The sequence below is a fragment of the Hemitrygon akajei genome, chromosome 11 (genome assembly GCF_048418815.1).
Source record: "Hemitrygon akajei chromosome 11, sHemAka1.3, whole genome shotgun sequence".
Lineage (NCBI taxonomy): Eukaryota > Metazoa > Chordata > Chondrichthyes > Myliobatiformes > Dasyatidae > Hemitrygon > Hemitrygon akajei.
The window spans coordinates 87,260,812-87,277,276 of NC_133134.1; the positions used below are offsets into that span (position 1 = coordinate 87,260,812).

Consider the following 16,465-nt stretch of genomic DNA (forward strand, 5'->3'; position numbering starts at 1 on the left):
TTCCTTGCCATCTGGCACAGTTTCGATATTCCTATCCCTTGCCGTCTGGCTCAGTTTTCTTATTCCGATCCCTTGCCGTCTGGCACAGTTTTCCTATTCCGATCCCTTGCCGTTTGGCTCAGTTTCCTTATTCGATCCCTTACAGTCTGGCACAGTTTCGATATTCCGATCCCTTGCCGCCTGGCACAGTTTTCCTATTCCGATCCCTTGCCGTCTGGCCAATTTTCGATATTCCGATCCCTTGCCGTCTTGTACAGTTTGCCTATTCCGATCCCTTGCCGTCTGGCACAGTTTCCTTATTCAATCCCTTGCCGTCTGGCACAGTTTCGATATTCCGACCCCTTTCCGTCTGGCACCATTTCCTTATTCGATCCCTTGCCATCTGCCCAAGTTTCGATATTCCGATCCCTTGCCGTCTGGCACAGTTTTCCTATTCCGATCCCTTGCTGTCTGGCACAGTTTCGATATTCCGATCCCTTGCCGTCTGGCACAGTTTCCTTATTCGATCCCTTGCTGTCTGGCACAGTTTCGATATTCCGATCCCTTGCCGTCTGGCACAGTTTCCTTATTCGATCCCTTGCCGTCTGGCACATTTTCGATATTCCGATCCCTTGTTGTCTGGCACAGATTCCTTATTCAATCCCTTGCCGTCTGGCACAGTTTCCTTATTTGATTCCTTGCCATCTGGCCAAGTTTCGATATTCCGATCCCTTGCCATCTGGCACAGTTTTCCTATTCCGATCCCTTGCCATCTGGCACAGTTTCCTTATTCGATCCCTTGCTGTCTGGCACAGTTTCGATATTCCGATCCCTTGCCGTCTGGCACAGTTTTCCTATTTTGATCCCTTGCCGTCTGGCACAGTTTCGATATTCCGATCCCTCGCCGTCTGGCACAGTTTTCCTATTCCGATCGCTTGCCGTCTGGCACAGTTTTCCTATTCCGATCCCTTGCCGTCTGGCACAGTTTCAATATTCCGATCCCTTGCCGTCTGGCACAGTTTTCCTATGCTGATCCCTTGCCGTCTGGCAGAGTTTTCCTATTCCGATCCCTTGCTGTCTGGCACAGTTTCGATATTCCGCCCCCTTGCCATCTGGCACAGTTTCCTTATTCGATCCCTTGCCGTCTGGCACAGTTTCCTTATTCGATCCCTTGCCGTCTGGCACAGTTTCGATATTCCGATCCCTTGCCATCTGGCACAGTTTCGATATTCCGATCCCTTGCCATCTGGCACAGTTTCCTTATTCGATCCCTTGCCGTCTGGCACAGTTTCCTTATTCGATCCCTTGCCGTCAGGCCAAGTTTCGATATTCCGATCCCTTCCCGTCTGGCTCAGTTTTCCTATTCCGATCCCTTGCCGTCTGGCACAGTTTTCCTATTCCGATCCCTTGCCGTCTGGCACAGTTTCCTTATTCGATCCCTTACAGTTTGGCACAGTTTCGATATTCCGATCCCTTGCCGCCTGGCACAGTTTTCCTATTCCGATCCCTTGCCGTCTGGCCAAGTTTGGATATTCCGATCCCTTGCCGTCTGGCACAGTTTGCCTATTCCGATCCCTTGCCGTCTGGCACAGTTTCCTTATTCGATCCCTTGCTGTCTGGCACAGTTTCGATATTTTGATCCCTTGCCGTCTGTTACAGTTTCCTTATTCAATCCCTTGCCGTCTGGCACAGTTTCGATATTCTGACCCCTTTCCGTCTGGCACCATTTCCTTATTCGATCCCTTGCCATCTGCCCAAGTTTCGATATTCTGATCCCTTGCCATCTGGCAGTTTTCCAATTCTGATCATTTGCCGTCTGGCACAGTTTTCCTATTCCAATTCCTTGCCGTCTGGCACAGTTTCGATATTCCGATCCCTTGCCTTCTGGCACAGTTTTCCTATTCCGATCCCTTGCCATCTGGCACAGTTTCCTTATTCGATCCCTTGCCATCTGGCACAGTTTCGATATTCCGATCCCTTGCCATCTGGCACAGTTTCCTTATTCGATCCCTTGCCATCTGGCACAGTTTCGATATTCCGATCCCTTGCCGCCTGGCACAGTTTTTCTATTCTGATCCCTTGCTGTCTGGCACAGTTTCGATATTCCGATCCCTTGCCGTCTGGCACAGTTTCCTTATTCGATCCCTTGCCGTCTGGCACAGTTTTCCTATTCTGATCCCTTGCCGTCTGGCACAGTTTTCCTATTCCGATCCCTTGCTCTCTGGCACAGTTTCCTTATTCGATCCCTTGCAGTCTGGCACAGTTTCGATATTCCGATACCTTGCTGTCTGGCACAGTTTCCTTATTCGATCCCTTGCATTCTAGCAATTACCATTTTCTGATCCCCTACAACCCTGACCTCCTCTCACATTCCCTCCCACCACCGATCACACCCTCTTGCCCATTGAGGGTGTGTCCTTGAAGCCTTTCCTTACCCCCCGCTGCATAATACTTTCCACACTCACACACTTCGAGGTTGTTTGGTATCTGACAGAGTTCCCTTTTTTCTCAGTTTGTTTCCAGCCTGACCTTCTCTTCCATTCCCAAATGATGCAGGATGGTGTTGGCGTGCTCCCTTATTCTGTGCTACGTCCTGCTCCCATCCACCAGCCCCTTGATGCCCAATGACCCCAATGTGTGCAGCAGCTGGGAGAGGTAAGGTGGCATTTGGCTACACGGGAGGGTAGGGCGTGGGGATAGGTCGGGGGAGGGAGTGTAGCGTGGGTGAGTCAGTGGGGGTTAGTGATGGTGTGGGGGTGTATGGGATGGTGGGTTTGGGGAAGGGGTGGGTTGGGGGAAGGAATGTGTGAATGGGGAGAGGGGAGTGAGTCGGGAGAGGTAGGGGATGGAGTAGGGGACAGAGCATGAGGGAAAAGGACATGAGAGGTGTACTGTGCATTGAACTGTGATCCGCCCATTAACTTCCATCCCTAGGCTCTGGAATTCTCACTTTAAACCTCTCTCCACACTTAAACCACCCCGATCCCTGCCCACTAATCGCAACACCGAGCTTTGTGTTCTCTATTTCTTTTAGAACAATGACCCCCCCCGCCCCTCCCTTAGCACTACATATTGATCTGTTGCCTACACGTGCACATTGTTCCCTCACTGTCTCGCTGCAATGTGAATACACCCTCTCCCGTGTGATATGTGGTTGTGCACAAACACAACAAATTGGTGTCAGTGAATATCACAAACTGCACTGACAGTCACGGGACAAAACAGCGAGAGTTAAACAGCAACAGAAAGCCGAAGGACCCATGAGTAACAGTGAAAGACGTGCTGAGTTTAAAGTGAAAATAACGTGGCGATGGCTTCAGCCAGGAAAGCTGTCGAACTTGATAGCGCTAATGAAGACAGGGAGTCGTACATCGAGAGGGTTGAACTGTATTGTAATCTGAACAGTGCAGGGGAGCAAAAGAAAGCCTCTGCACTTTTTGGCCTGAAACATCGACTACTATTTTCCAGAGATGCTGCCTGGCCTGCTGACTTCCTCCAGAATTTTGTGTGTGTTGCCCCTCTGCTTCTGCAAGGACATATAGTCTCTTATGCAACCTAGTGACCCCTGAAAACCCAACAAGCAAGACGTTCGACAAAATTGTTACAATTTTATAATATCACCTGAGCCCTAAACCTCTGGCAATAACTGGGAGACTTTGATTGTACTAAAGGAACCAGTCAAAAGGTGAAAGCATTTCTGAATACATTGCAGAAATGTGCAAACTTTCCCAGTACTGTGACTTGAGAGATGGACTTTCTAACGCATTAAGTGACAGGCTTGTATGTGACATACCTAGTCAAAGCACTCAAAAGAGGCTACTATCCAGATGAAACCTAACTGTAGAACAGGCATTGACCATTGTCATATTGTTAGAGACTGCAGCAGAACCACAGAAAAGGAGGTTAGAATGTGAAGTGAACAAAATGTCCCTGAATAGTACAAACAGCCAAAGATGCTATTGATGTGACAAATCCTCCCAGGATGCAAATAGCTGTTGGTTCAAAGAAAATGTCTGCAGAAAGTGTCACAAAGAAGGTCACATAGAGAGAGTGAGCAAGGCAGACAAAAAGCACAACCAACTGCAAAGTCTCAAACACAAAACTAGGCAAATGCATGAAATTACTGAATGTAAAATAGAATCCGACAACATGGAGTCTGGCAAAGGTGAACTGTCATGCCTACAACTGCATAGTATAACTGAAGCAGGTCACAAAATTATCTGACTCACAATAGATGTGTTTGGTGTAAAACTGAAAATGGAGCTGGATACAGGGTTAGCTTTGTCCATAATTTTAGAAGCTGACTATAACAGAATGTTTTCTAAGATGCCATTAGAGAAGACCTCAGTGATGCTAAATACTTACACTGGCTAAAAAGCATCTACCTAAGGCAAACTGAAAGTAAATGTGACGAATGGAGGAAACACAACAATTAGAGATTTATGTATTGAAAAGTGGAGGGCCAGCACTTTTTAAACGTGAGTGGTTGAGAAAAATCCAATGAGACAGACAGTCAATCAAAGCTCTCAGTGTGACATCACCAGTCAATGGCAGCACTAACCAGAGACTGGCACAGCTGCTTTATGCTAACGAAATGTGTTTGAGAGGGGATTGGTAAACTCAAAGGCATGAAAGCCAGAACTGAATGAATGAAGCAGTAACACCAAGATTCCATAAGGCACATCCACTGCCTTATGCAATACACCCTCAAGTGGATGCTGAACTTCGAAACTTGGAGCCCACTCTTATGACATAGAGCTCAAGGGTACCAAACAACCCAGCAACGTTGATGGCTTGTCATGTCTTCCACTATTGGCAACTGAAGAAGAAAAGTCTTCATACTGTGACCCAGCAGAAGTGTTCCAGTTGCTAGTAGCAGATTCTGTAATACAAAGAGAAACAAGGAATGGCACAAAATTGTCAAAAGTCTATGACATCACCAAGGAAGGACGGCCAGCTCCTGGTAACCCTAAGTTTCCAGAGTTCTCGGCAAGAACTCTCAGCTCTTGGAACCCTATCTTTCCAGAGTTCTAGGCAAGACGAGACCAACTATCGGTATGTCAAAGATTGCTGATAGATGGATCTTGCGTTAAGGTTCCCTCTAGAATATGCATGAAGCACACCTGGGTAAAGTCAAGATTAAGAGTCTCACCCAGAGCTACAGTATGTTTGGTGGCCGGGAATAGATGAGCAGATTTGCCAAAAGCTGTTGGGGATGTCAAAAAGTTCACAATGCAACCCCACAGGCACCGTTACACTGGTGGGAGTTGCCGTTGTCACCATGACAAGGAATATCTATTGACTTTGCTGGGCCTTTCATGAACTCCACGTTCCCGATTGCTGTGGCTGCTCATTCAAAGTGACCGGTGGTTATACCAATGAAGTCAACCAGCTCAGCAAAGACTGTCTCCAGCCTGAGGACTATCTTCACCTGAAACGGCTTACCAGAACTAATTGTGAGTGACAACAGACCACAATACATGTCAGAAAATGAAGAAAAATGGCATCTGACATTTCAAGTCAGCTCCTCACCACCCAGCAACAAATGGGTTACCTGAAAGGTTTATCCAAACTTTTCAGAAGTCCATTAAAGTGATGGACAAGGAGGACATTTCTCTGCAGCACAAAGTGGACAATTTCCTTTTTGTGTACCAGAACTCTGTTCATGCGACAGCAAATCAAACACCTGCGATGCTGTTCACGAGCAGGACTCTGAGATCTCGCATAGACCTGAAACGAGACCTGCAGATGGAAGTGCAGAATAAAGAGTTCAGCCAGTTGCCAAGTGAAGCAGCAAGGGGCTTCAGGATTGAACAGGTGGTCCTAGCACGTGATTACAGAGAAGACAAGTGGAGACCCCGGAGGAAGCTACAGGAACTGGACACAGTGATGTACACAGTGGATGTTGAGATCAGACATGGAGACGTCATGTGGACCAGACGCTGGATGCTCAACTGAAGAACACACCTGAGTCGACTGCATCCAACAAGATGGACACATTACGGTCACCGGACTTACCTCTCAGTGATGATGTCACTGACAGCAACGTGACACTGGAAACTGAGAACATCGTCTTAGACAAGACACCTACCAAGCCTGATGCCACACCACAGACCCAGAGACTCTACAATAACGTTATCGTTGACAAGACACCTACCAAACCTGATGCCAGTCCACAGACCCAGAGACTCTACAATAACATTATCGTTGACAAGACACCTACCAAGCCTGATGCCACTCCATAGACCCAGAGACTCTACAATAACGTTATCATTGACAAGACGCCTACCAAACCTGATGCCAGTCCACAGACCCAGAGACTCTACAATAACGTTATCATTGACAAGACACCTACCAAGCCTGATGCCACTCCACAGACCCAGAGACTCTACAATAACATTATCGTTGACAAGACACCTACCAAGCCTGATGCCACTCCACAGACCCAGAGACTCTACAATAACGTTATCGTTGACAAGACACCTACCAAACCTGATGCCAGTCCACAGACCCAGAGACTCTACAATAACGTTATCATTGACAAGACACCTACCAAGCCTGATGCCACTCCACAGACCCAGAGACTCTACAATAACGTTATCGTTGACAAGACACCTACCAAGCCTGATGCCACTCCACAGACCCAGAGACTCTACAATAACGTTATCGTTGACAAGACACCTACCAAGCCTGATGCCACTCCACAGACCCAGAGACTCTACAATAACGTTATCGTTGACAAGACACCTACCAAACCTGATGCCAGTCCACAGACCCAGAGACTCTACAATAACGTTATCATTGACAAGACACCTACCAAGCCTGATGCCACTCCACAGACCCAGAGACTCTACAATAACGTTATCGTTGACAAGACACCTACCAAGCCTGATGCCACTCCACAGACCCAGAGACTCTACAATAACGTTATCGTTGACAAGACACCTACCAAACCTGATGCCAGTCCACAGACCCAGAGACTCTACAATAACGTTATCATTGACAAGACACCTACCAAGCCTGATGCCACTCCACAGACCCAGAGACTCTACAATAACGTTATCGTTGACAAGACACCTACCAAGCCTGATGCCACTCCACAGACCCAGAGACTCTATAATAACGTTATTGTAGACCTACCAAAAGTCCTGAAAGAAACAGAGCGCCACCCAAAAGACTCAGCCTGTAGAGCTGTGAAGATAGTTATGGACCGTTATGTGAAAGCATGTTTATTTGGATTTATGAAAGGGAAATTGAATGTTTTGTACATATACAATTTTAAGTTGCATTAATCTAAAAGGGGAGGATGTGTAATGTGTGAATCTGCGCAAGCGCGTTATTTTCTCTCACTCCAATGTGAATACACCAGTTAAAGGCATCTCCCACGTGCGTGTTTTTATTTAATTGTGCACAGACACAACGCTTGGGTCACAGATCTCGTATGGCGAGGGCAGTGGTCAGGCTTGGTCAGCGCTCACAGTATTTCGGGTTGAGCAATCGCCAAGAGCAATGTTCTGTTAATCCCAGCCGGCCGATGCCCAACCGGTCAGAAATTTTCAGCATTCATCCCATAAAATCATGTTCCCCGCCCTCCTCACTCACTGGGGCCCCACTTTCTTTTAAGAGACTCCTGGATAAGTACATGGAGCTCAGAAAAATAGAGGGCTATGGGTAACCCTAGGTAATTTCTCAGGTTAGGCACAGTTTTGTGGGTGGAAGGGCCTGTATCGTGCTGTAAGGTTTTTCTGTTTTCCCACTCACATTAAACTCACTGGGGCCCCAGTTCCGATATCCCTCCTTAACCAGTCTGGGTTCACTGGAACATAGGCCGCTGTCATTTAACACTCGGTAATCCGTGAAACCGTTTTGCCAGGCACCCACAGTGGCCACCCCTCCCAGTGCCAGATTATCGCAACCCACCAGAAGGTCCCCCCATCTCCCCCTCCCCAACTTCTGCCATTGGTCCATCGACACACCAATCAGAGCCTAGCCGCGCCGTAGGGCGAGGCTGCAACTTCCCCCGGCACCCGGTTGGACGGTTTTGCGAGGCCCTTGAGTACTTCTGCGAGGCGCCGTCCCCCCCCCCCCCCCCGGCTGACTGTGCGGGGCTGCGCTGGTGTATCTGTGGGGGTGGTGGTTAGACTGGCCTCTTTCTGTGCATTGACAGGTCTCTTCCCCTCCCCTCCAGCTATTCTGTCCCCAGAACGGAGAAGTACATGGTTCCCCACCACGAGGAGACACAGGAGGACTGCGATGACCCCAGGAGCAACTATCGGTGCACTAGGCACAAGTGAGGGCACTGTGGCCGGGACGCTGGGAAACCACTGAGTGTGGCCCTTAGATGGGAGGAGAAACTTCACCCACTTCCCATTTCCCCTCTTTCGCTTTTCATATCGGGTTCTTTCTCTCCATTTATCTACCCCCCTTTTCCGTCTTTCAGTCGATCTCTGACCTCTCATCACTTTCTCACTTCCTCGCTCTCTCTGTCTCTAAATCTCTTTCAATTCCCTCCTCTCCCACGTCCCCTCCCTCACCCTCTTCCCATCCAACCCTCCTCTTGCAACCACCCCCCCATCCGTCCAACCCTCCCGATCTCCCCCCCCCCACCCATTCTCAGTCCCCCTCCAAACCTCCCCCGCGGCCATCCCACTCCTTATGCACATCCTCTCTGGGGTATTGTTCCACATGACTCCTTTTACAGAAGAGGAGCAGGATTTGCCCCTCCCCCAACCGTCCGAGCTCCTCGCTACCCCTTCCGCACCTGCCAGCCCTCCCCGATCCCACCCTCCGAACCCTGGCTGACAAACCTCATCCTCCCTCGACTACCCCTCCCCTCCATCTCTCTCCCTGGGCCCTCCCCCGGCCCAGCCCGCCACTCCCCTCCCCACCCTCCCTCCACTTCTGTGAGGTGATGACCGACCAATGCCTGTGTTGCAGGATCACCTACCGTCAGACGTACCGGCTGGGGGTACAGACTGACTACCGGAAGCGCTCGCACTGTTGCCAGGGTTACTACGAGAGCCGAGGTGTCTGTGTGGGTAAGTGGCGAATCTTGGGTGGGATCTCCCTTCCTCCTTGTGCTGAGAGCAGGGGGGCCCGCCAAGGTATAGCGCGCATATCGCTTTCTTACACAGTGAAAGGCCGCACCCAATCGACGTGAAAAAGACAACTGTGCAAGCACAGAAGCTGCAATTATCGAGATCATGAGATGAAGAGTTCTTGAAAGCGAATGGCGAATCAATAAAAATTGGCAAGGGTTGACAAATTTCGTCAGCCTCCTGAGGATGTTGAAGCGTTGGTGAGCCGCGTTGGACCAGAACAGGTTATTAGAGATATTGGAACTTGAAACACCGTGGATGTAGACGGGAGTGGGCACCACCCCCTTTCTGATGTCAATGACCAGTTTTTTTTGTATTGTTGACATTGAGGGAAAGATGATTGCTTTGACATCACGCCATTCGGCCCCAATCTCCTTCCTGTACTCCGACTCATCGCTGTTTGAGATGGGGCCCACTATCTGCAAACTTGCAGCACAGACCAGTATCTGGCTACGCGGTCCTGAGTGTTCAGGAGGTAGAGTTAGGGGGCAACAGGTTTTGGGAAAATGGTGGCAGTGGTGGAACAGGTGGAAGCGATGCGTGCACGATCGAGAGTGAGTGGCGGGGAGTCAGGAGGGTAAGGCGAACTCAATACTGTACTTGTGGGGCGGTTGGGTTAACAGCGTAGTTCCGAGTCAGGAGGGTGGGGAATCTGCCGGTGGTGGTACTCCCCGTGACTGGAAGCAGGAGGGGGGAGAAATGCCAATCCTTCATCCAACACGTGTCTGCTTCCCTTCCTCCTGTGACCCCACATCCCTCGGTCTGTATCCTGGCAGACTGAGGCTGTGGGAGAGAGAGGTCTAGATTGGGTGACTCCTCCGAATCTCCGAACTTTGGTCTTAAACTCCTCCCTGCCTATGCCACACAACGCATCCAAGGGAAGCACACTTGTTTTGTCACGTCCCGTCAGGGTTTCGGCCATTGGTGGGATGTCCTGTGGGTTGGGGGGGTCCCGGAAGAGGCTGGGCGTGGAGGAGATTGCCTGCAATGATCCGACCTCCTGCTCTCTCGCCCACAGCCCAGTGCAGCCAGGAGTGTGTCCACGGCCGGTGTGTGGGACCCGATCGTTGCCAGTGCGAGCCGGGATGGCGAGGGTCGGACTGCTCCAGCAGTGAGTGTGGGGATGGGTGCTGGGAATTGTGGATAGAGCGGGGGACAGAAGAAGCGAATCGCCTCTGGGAGGGGTGAGCCCCCGCTGCAGTGGCTGTGGGCAGGAGGATCCACCGGTGAGGGTGGAGGGAGGTACTTCCTCACCTCCGCTCCAGGTTCCCCTCTGGGGCTCGCCTCGTCTCCTCTACCCTACCTCCCGCCCTGTCAATCTCACCCCCACCCATCACACTCACTCCTCACCCCTCTCAAAATGCGATGCCCCCCTCAAAACCCCTCTCAAAATTCACCTAGGACTTGCCCTCTTCTCATTGCTACCATCAGGGTGGAGGTACAGGCGCCTTGTTATAAGCCACTGCTGATTTAATTTGAATATATCTGTATATATATTTCCTATTGTCCAGCTGCCGAAAAACAACTCCTTTAATGACAGATGTTGGTGATATTTAATGTGATCCTGATTCCCCTTCATCTTATCCCCCGTCCCCCCTCTCCACCACCTCCCCTTCCCTCCTCCCCTCTCCACCACCTCCCCTTCCCTCCTCCCCTCTCCACCACCTCCCCTTCCCTCCTCCCCTCTCCACCACCCCCCTTCCCTCCTCCCCTCTCCACCACCTCCCCCTTCCCTCCTCCCCTCTCCCCCACCTCCCCTTCCCTCCTCCCCTCTCCACCACCTCCCCCTTCCCTCCTCCCCTCTCCACCACCTCCCTTTCCCTCCTCCCCTCTCCACCACCTCCCCCTTCCCTCCTCCCCTCTCCACCACCTCCCCTTCCCTCCTCCCCTCTCCACCACCTCCCTTTCCCTCCTCCCCTCTCCACCACCTCCCCCTTCCCTCCTCCCCTCTCCACCACCTCCCCTTCCCTCCTCCCCTCTCCACCACCTCCCCTTCCCTCCTCCCCTCTCCACCACTGCACTCAGGCCGGGATTTGCACACCATCGAACCCCCGACAACTCTCCTCCATTGAGGAAGGGCAAGGTTCTGAATCTAAAATCATTACCCTCCAGGGGATGATGGAGGGGAATGCCTGCCCTGTCTAAAGTGGGGAGAGGAATCAGAACTCCCCCGTCACTGGCGCCACTGGAATGTCCATGCTGTCAGTCACCCAGGGGTGGGCGGGGCTGAACGCCAAGCTGCAACAGGATTGGGTGGAATCGGGCGGGGTGGTGGGGGAGGGGCAGGAGGTGAGGGGTCAGGGATGTGGAAGTGGAATGAGGAGGCGTGGGGGGGGCAGTTAGGTAGGACCTGTGGAACTGTGACTGATTCTTTCTCCTCTCCCCTCCTACCACCCGCCCTCTATCACCTTTCCTCTTTTATCCTCCTCCCTCTCCCCCTCCCGTTCATCCCCCCTCTCCTTACTATCTCTCCCTCCACCCCTCTCTTCCCCCTCCCTCTATCTGTTTGACTCCCTTATTCACTCGCCTTTTCTCTCTCCTCCCACCTTTTTCCTACCCTGCCCCCTGTTTCTCTCCCTCCCCGCCCCTACAGACTGCTCCCTGCAGACCTGGGGCCGGACCTGTGCAGACTGTGGGTGCAAGAACGGGGGGATCTGTGACCCCAGCTCTGGCCGCTGTTCCTGCCCCTCTGGGTATCTGGGTGCCAGCTGTGAAGACACCTGTCTGACGGGGACCTACGGACTGCTCTGTCAGAGGACGTGCCAGTGTCAGAACCGGTCGAGCTGTGACCCGTCCTCTGGGCAGTGTTGGTGTGCACCCGGGACTACTGGAGCACTGTGAGTCCGCTACTTGTCTCACAGCCCATCCCCCCGCCCTGCTGATCACTTTTCCTGACCCCCTTGCCCCCTTCCTCACCACTTACCTCTACCTCACTAACTCCCTTCCTGACCCCTCACCCTGTCTAACCATTCAACCCAAACCCTCACCCCATCCAATTTCTCAACCCGACCCATGCATCCCTGCCCGACACTTCACTCTGACATCTCTACACGACCTCACCCTCCCACTGTCTACTCATCTTGACCCTCAGTCTGCTCTGACCTCTGACCCCTAAGCCTGCACCAGCATCTCTCCCTCTCCTCCCACCCGTCAGTTACGTTCTCCCTCTTACCTTGGTTGAAGTGATAGGAGAGACCATTCAGCCATCAGTCTGGTTCTGTATGGCAGTGGGGTAGGACTGTGTGTGAGAGGGGGATGTGGGTCCACTCTGGGGACAGCTATGCCCCCGCTTATTAACTATCCCCCAATGGCGGGGGGAGGACAGTGTCCCCTCTCCAAAATCACTGTGGTTTCCCTAAAATCAACATGGTGAGTGAAGGGGGATGGGAGAAGGGGGAAGACTGAGGATTTGGGTGAAGATGGAGGACAAAGGAAGGGGGAGAGGGGAGGGCAAGAGGGGAAGTGTGTGAGGGGTGGGGTGAGAGTCCGGGTGGGGGAGATGGGAAGGGGTGAAGGGTTGTGGATGAGGGGTTGGGGAAGGTATCAAGGGGCTGAGGGATCAGAGTAAGAGATTGGGGGAATGGCTGAGAGAGAGGAATGGTAAGGGATCAAAGGTAAAGGTTAAGGGGTGAAGGGTCAGGACAGTGATGAAGAGAGGTCAGGGATGAAGTTAGGGGACAGAGGTGAGTGGTTAAGGGTCAGAGGTGAAGTATGGTGAGTTAGGGTTCAGGGGTCAGAGGTGAATGGTAAAAGGTTGAGACAGTGTTGTTCATTAACCCTGCATTCTCTTCCAGCTGTGAGCAGCCGTGCAAAGGAGAAGATTGTGGTTCCCAGTGTCCCTGTCAGAATGGGGGCATGTGTACTGCAGGGGAAGAGGCCTGTCTCTGTCCACCTGGCTGGACGGTAAGTGAGGAGGAGGGGGAAGAATGTACAAACATTCCTGTCCCTACCATCCCTTCGCACACCCCATCTTCCTCTCTGCACTGCCCCTCTCCCCTACCCATTTCCCTCCCCCTCACTGTTACCAAAACGCAACCCCTCCCCCACAGACTTCCCCCTTACACACCTCATACCCTCACACCACACTCTTCCCCCTGCCACTCCGACTCACAGACCTCCTCCTGCTTTCCCCCACACCCCTCTCACTCTCCCCCCTTGCAGAGGCTTCGGTAACACCCCTCTCTGGGCCAGGGCTCTGTCTGTGCCCTGCCCTGCCCACAGGGAACCTTCGGACAGAACTGCAGCAACCGGTGCCTGTGTCACAATGGAGGGCAATGTGACCATGTCAGCGGACAGTGTCGGTGTGCGCCCGGCTACACCGGGGACAGGTACAGGGGTTGAACAGGGTGGTGGGGTACTGCCCATGTACGGTACACCTGGCTACACTGAGGATGGGCGGGGTGGCAGATGGGAGGTGTACAGGATGAGCAGAGCTTGTATAGAGATGGGACAGGGTAGGGAGAAGCGTCAGTGTGAGGTGGGGGGGGGGGGAGTGTGCCTGTGGGGTGGGCCTTTTGTGCATCCTTGCATCGGTCTCTGGTTTAGGACTGGGATTGGTGTGAGTGTTGGGATTTTAGAGTAGGAATGGGATTGGCTTTTGGAATTTTTGTTTGGCGATTAGGATTGGGATTTAGCTCTGTGGAGGCCTGGAGATGAAGAGATTGGTTTCGATACGGGGGTGGTGGTGGTCGAGACAGTGTGTGTGTGTGGACGGTTACTGGTGCTGGTGATGAACCAGAGGATGAGGTGGGTGTTGAGGGAGACGGTAGTCTGTCCCACCTGTCCATCTTAGAATGAGTGGATGGTCAACCCTTGATCCCGAGCCACCCCTGCGTGTCCCAAAGCCAGGGTGCCTTCGGAGAGGTGGGTGGGGCTGTGAGAGCGTTGATGGGGTGAGGATGTGAGGCCATTAGAGGGTGTTAGTGGAGGGGGGGCATCAGTCTGGGGTGTGAGGGTATTAGTGCAGGGAGTGGATAGGGTGGGGTTGTGGCGGTTATGGGGGGAATAGGGTGGCGGTGTGAGGGTTTAGTGGAGGGGGAGGGATGGGGTTGTTTGGCTGTAAGTGGATAGGGGGGCATCAGTCTGGGTGGTGAGGGTGTTAGTGCAGGGAGTACCAGGCTGGTGTTGAGGGTATTGATAAGGAGTGGATAGGGTGGGGTTGTGAGGCTGTTATGGGGTGGTGGTGTGAGGGTATTAGTGGAGGGGTACCAGGCTAGGGTTGAGGATGTTGGGGGTTGTTGGATGGATTTGGGGTGGACTGTGCACAGTTGGGGAGATGTGAGTATGTCGGGTGTGGGCTGGGATTTACTGGGCGTTGGAGTCTTGGGGCTGTTGCGGGGTGTGGTGTTACTGGAGGTTGGGGTGTGTACAATACTGGGCACTGAGGTCCAGGGCGTGGGCTAGGAGGGTGATCTGGGCTGAATGATGAGTGGTCTCAATCCTTGTACCCACCTCCCTCCATCCCCTCCCCCCCACCCCCCCCCCACCGTGCCAACAGGTGTGAGGAGGAGTGCCCGCAGGGCAGGTACGGCCTGGACTGCGCTCAGACTTGCGACTGCCTGAACCAGGCCCGGTGCATGCACATCGATGGGGCTTGTTTGTGTGCACATGGTTTCCATGGTGAACGCTGCGGCCAACGAAAATGTCAAGACCAGCTCTACGGGCACCAGTGTAACATGCAGTGTACATGTGATCCCCTGCACACGCAGAGGTGGGTGGAGGGTGAGGGGTGAGGAAGGAATGGGTTGGGGCCACTGGAAGGCCTGCAAGAGGGAGAGGCCGATTAATCCCAACAGGTCCTCAGAGACGCTCTCTCCTCTCTCCCTCCCCTTCCCATCACCCTTCTCCATGTCTCTGTCAGTCCCTCTTCCCTCCATCTGCCCCTTCCTTTTTCCTCTTTGTTCCCTCTGCTTTTCCCTCTCTCTTTCACTTTCCCTCCCTCTCCCTCAGTCTCTGGCTCCCTATCCCTTGCCCTCTGACCCCATTGTTCCATATCCCAATTGCCAGCACTCGTCTGTTGGCAGTGCCCACAGCCAGGCTCTGGAACGCTCTCCCTCAACCTACTTGAGAGGGACTGGTAACCCCTTCCTGCCTGACCCAGAGCCCAGGGGAGTGGGGAGAAGAGCAGGTCACCGGTCCTGGCTCAGGTACAGGGCTTTATAGTAGGTCGACCTGCTCTCTGACCTCGGGCGCAGTGTGTCTGTGTGCCTGTGTGTAGAGTTTGCTCCCACATCCCACACACGTGCAGGGTCAGTGGGTTAACCACACAATATCTGTGGGTGAGGGGTAGAATCTTGGGGGGGCGGGGCAGGGAGTTGGTGGGCATGGAATGGAGATTGGTAGAAATTGTCATTTGGTAGTTGGCATGGACTAGATGGGCTGAAGGGACTGTTTCTCTGTGGTGTACATTGTCTGACTCCCCCAATCCCTCTCACTCTTTCTCTCCTCGCTGCCACCCCTCAGCTGCCACCCTATTACAGGAGTCTGCACCTGTGACCCCGGCTGGTCCGGACCCCAGTGTAATGAGAGCTGTGTTCCCACCTTCTACGGGACAGGCTGCCTGAAACGCTGCCTGTGTCTGAATGGAGGCAAATGTGACCCTGTGTCTGGCCAGTGCACCTGTACCCCCGGTCACACGGTAAGATCCCACGGGAAATGCAGTGACAACAATTGTGGTGAGGCCAGAGAACAGGTGACACAGACCGGTGGTGTGTGGGGAGGGAACTTCACTCTGTATCTGACCCCGGGAGTGTGTGAGTTTCACTCTGTGTCTGACCCGGGGAGTGTATGATGGGACGGTGGGGAGGGAACTTCACTCCGTATCTGACCCGGGGAGTGTGTGATCGGACAGAGGGAACTTCACTCTGTATCTGACCCTGGGAGTGTGTGAGTTTCACTCTGTGTCTGACCCGGGGAGTGTATGATGGGACGGTGTAGAGGGAGTTTCACTCTGTATCTGACCCGGGGAGTGTGTGATGGGACAGAAGGAGTTTCACTCTGTATCTGACCCTGGGAGTGTGTGATGGGACGGTGGGGAGGGAACTTCACTCTGTATCTGACCCGGGGAGTGTGTGATCGGACAGAAGGAGTTTCACTCTGTGTCTGACCCGGGGAGTGTGTGATGGGACGGTGTAGAGGGAGTTTCACTCTGTATCTGACCCTGGGAGTGTGTGATGGGACAGTGTAGAGGGAGTTTCATTCTGTGTCTGACCCCGGGAGTGTGTGATGGGACAGTGTAGAGGGAGTTTCACTCTGTGTCTGACCCCGGGAGTGTGTGATGGAATGGTGTGGAGGAAGCTTCACTTTGTATCTGACCCCGGGAGTGTGTGATGGGAAGGTGTCGAGGGAGTTTCACTCTGTGTCTGACCCCGGGAGTGTGTGATGGGACG

The 16,465-nt window shown here is 52.8% G+C and overlaps 1 protein-coding gene across 7 annotated transcripts in view; it reads left to right on the forward strand.

Annotated features, from left to right (window-relative positions):
• LOC140735816 (uncharacterized) overlaps positions 1–16,465 on the forward strand; it is a 160,174-nt gene that overhangs the window by 126,667 nt on the left and 17,042 nt on the right. For 6 of the 7 annotated variants that reach the window (XM_073061328.1, XM_073061325.1, XM_073061323.1 and 3 more), the window contains exons 3-11: positions 2,492–2,634; positions 8,168–8,269; positions 8,917–9,017; positions 10,096–10,188; positions 11,671–11,914; positions 12,872–12,980; positions 13,269–13,405; positions 14,575–14,787; positions 15,540–15,714. In XM_073061328.1, the coding sequence (XP_072917429.1) occupies positions 2,537–2,634; positions 8,168–8,269; positions 8,917–9,017; positions 10,096–10,188; positions 11,671–11,914; positions 12,872–12,980; positions 13,269–13,405; positions 14,575–14,787; positions 15,540–15,714 (1,272 nt within the window). In that variant the 5' untranslated portion in view covers positions 2,492–2,536. The remainder of the gene's footprint in view (positions 1–2,491; positions 2,635–8,167; positions 8,270–8,916; positions 9,018–10,095; positions 10,189–11,670; positions 11,915–12,871; positions 12,981–13,268; positions 13,406–14,574; positions 14,788–15,539; positions 15,715–16,465) is intronic. The other variant, XM_073061326.1, reaches the window with a different exon arrangement.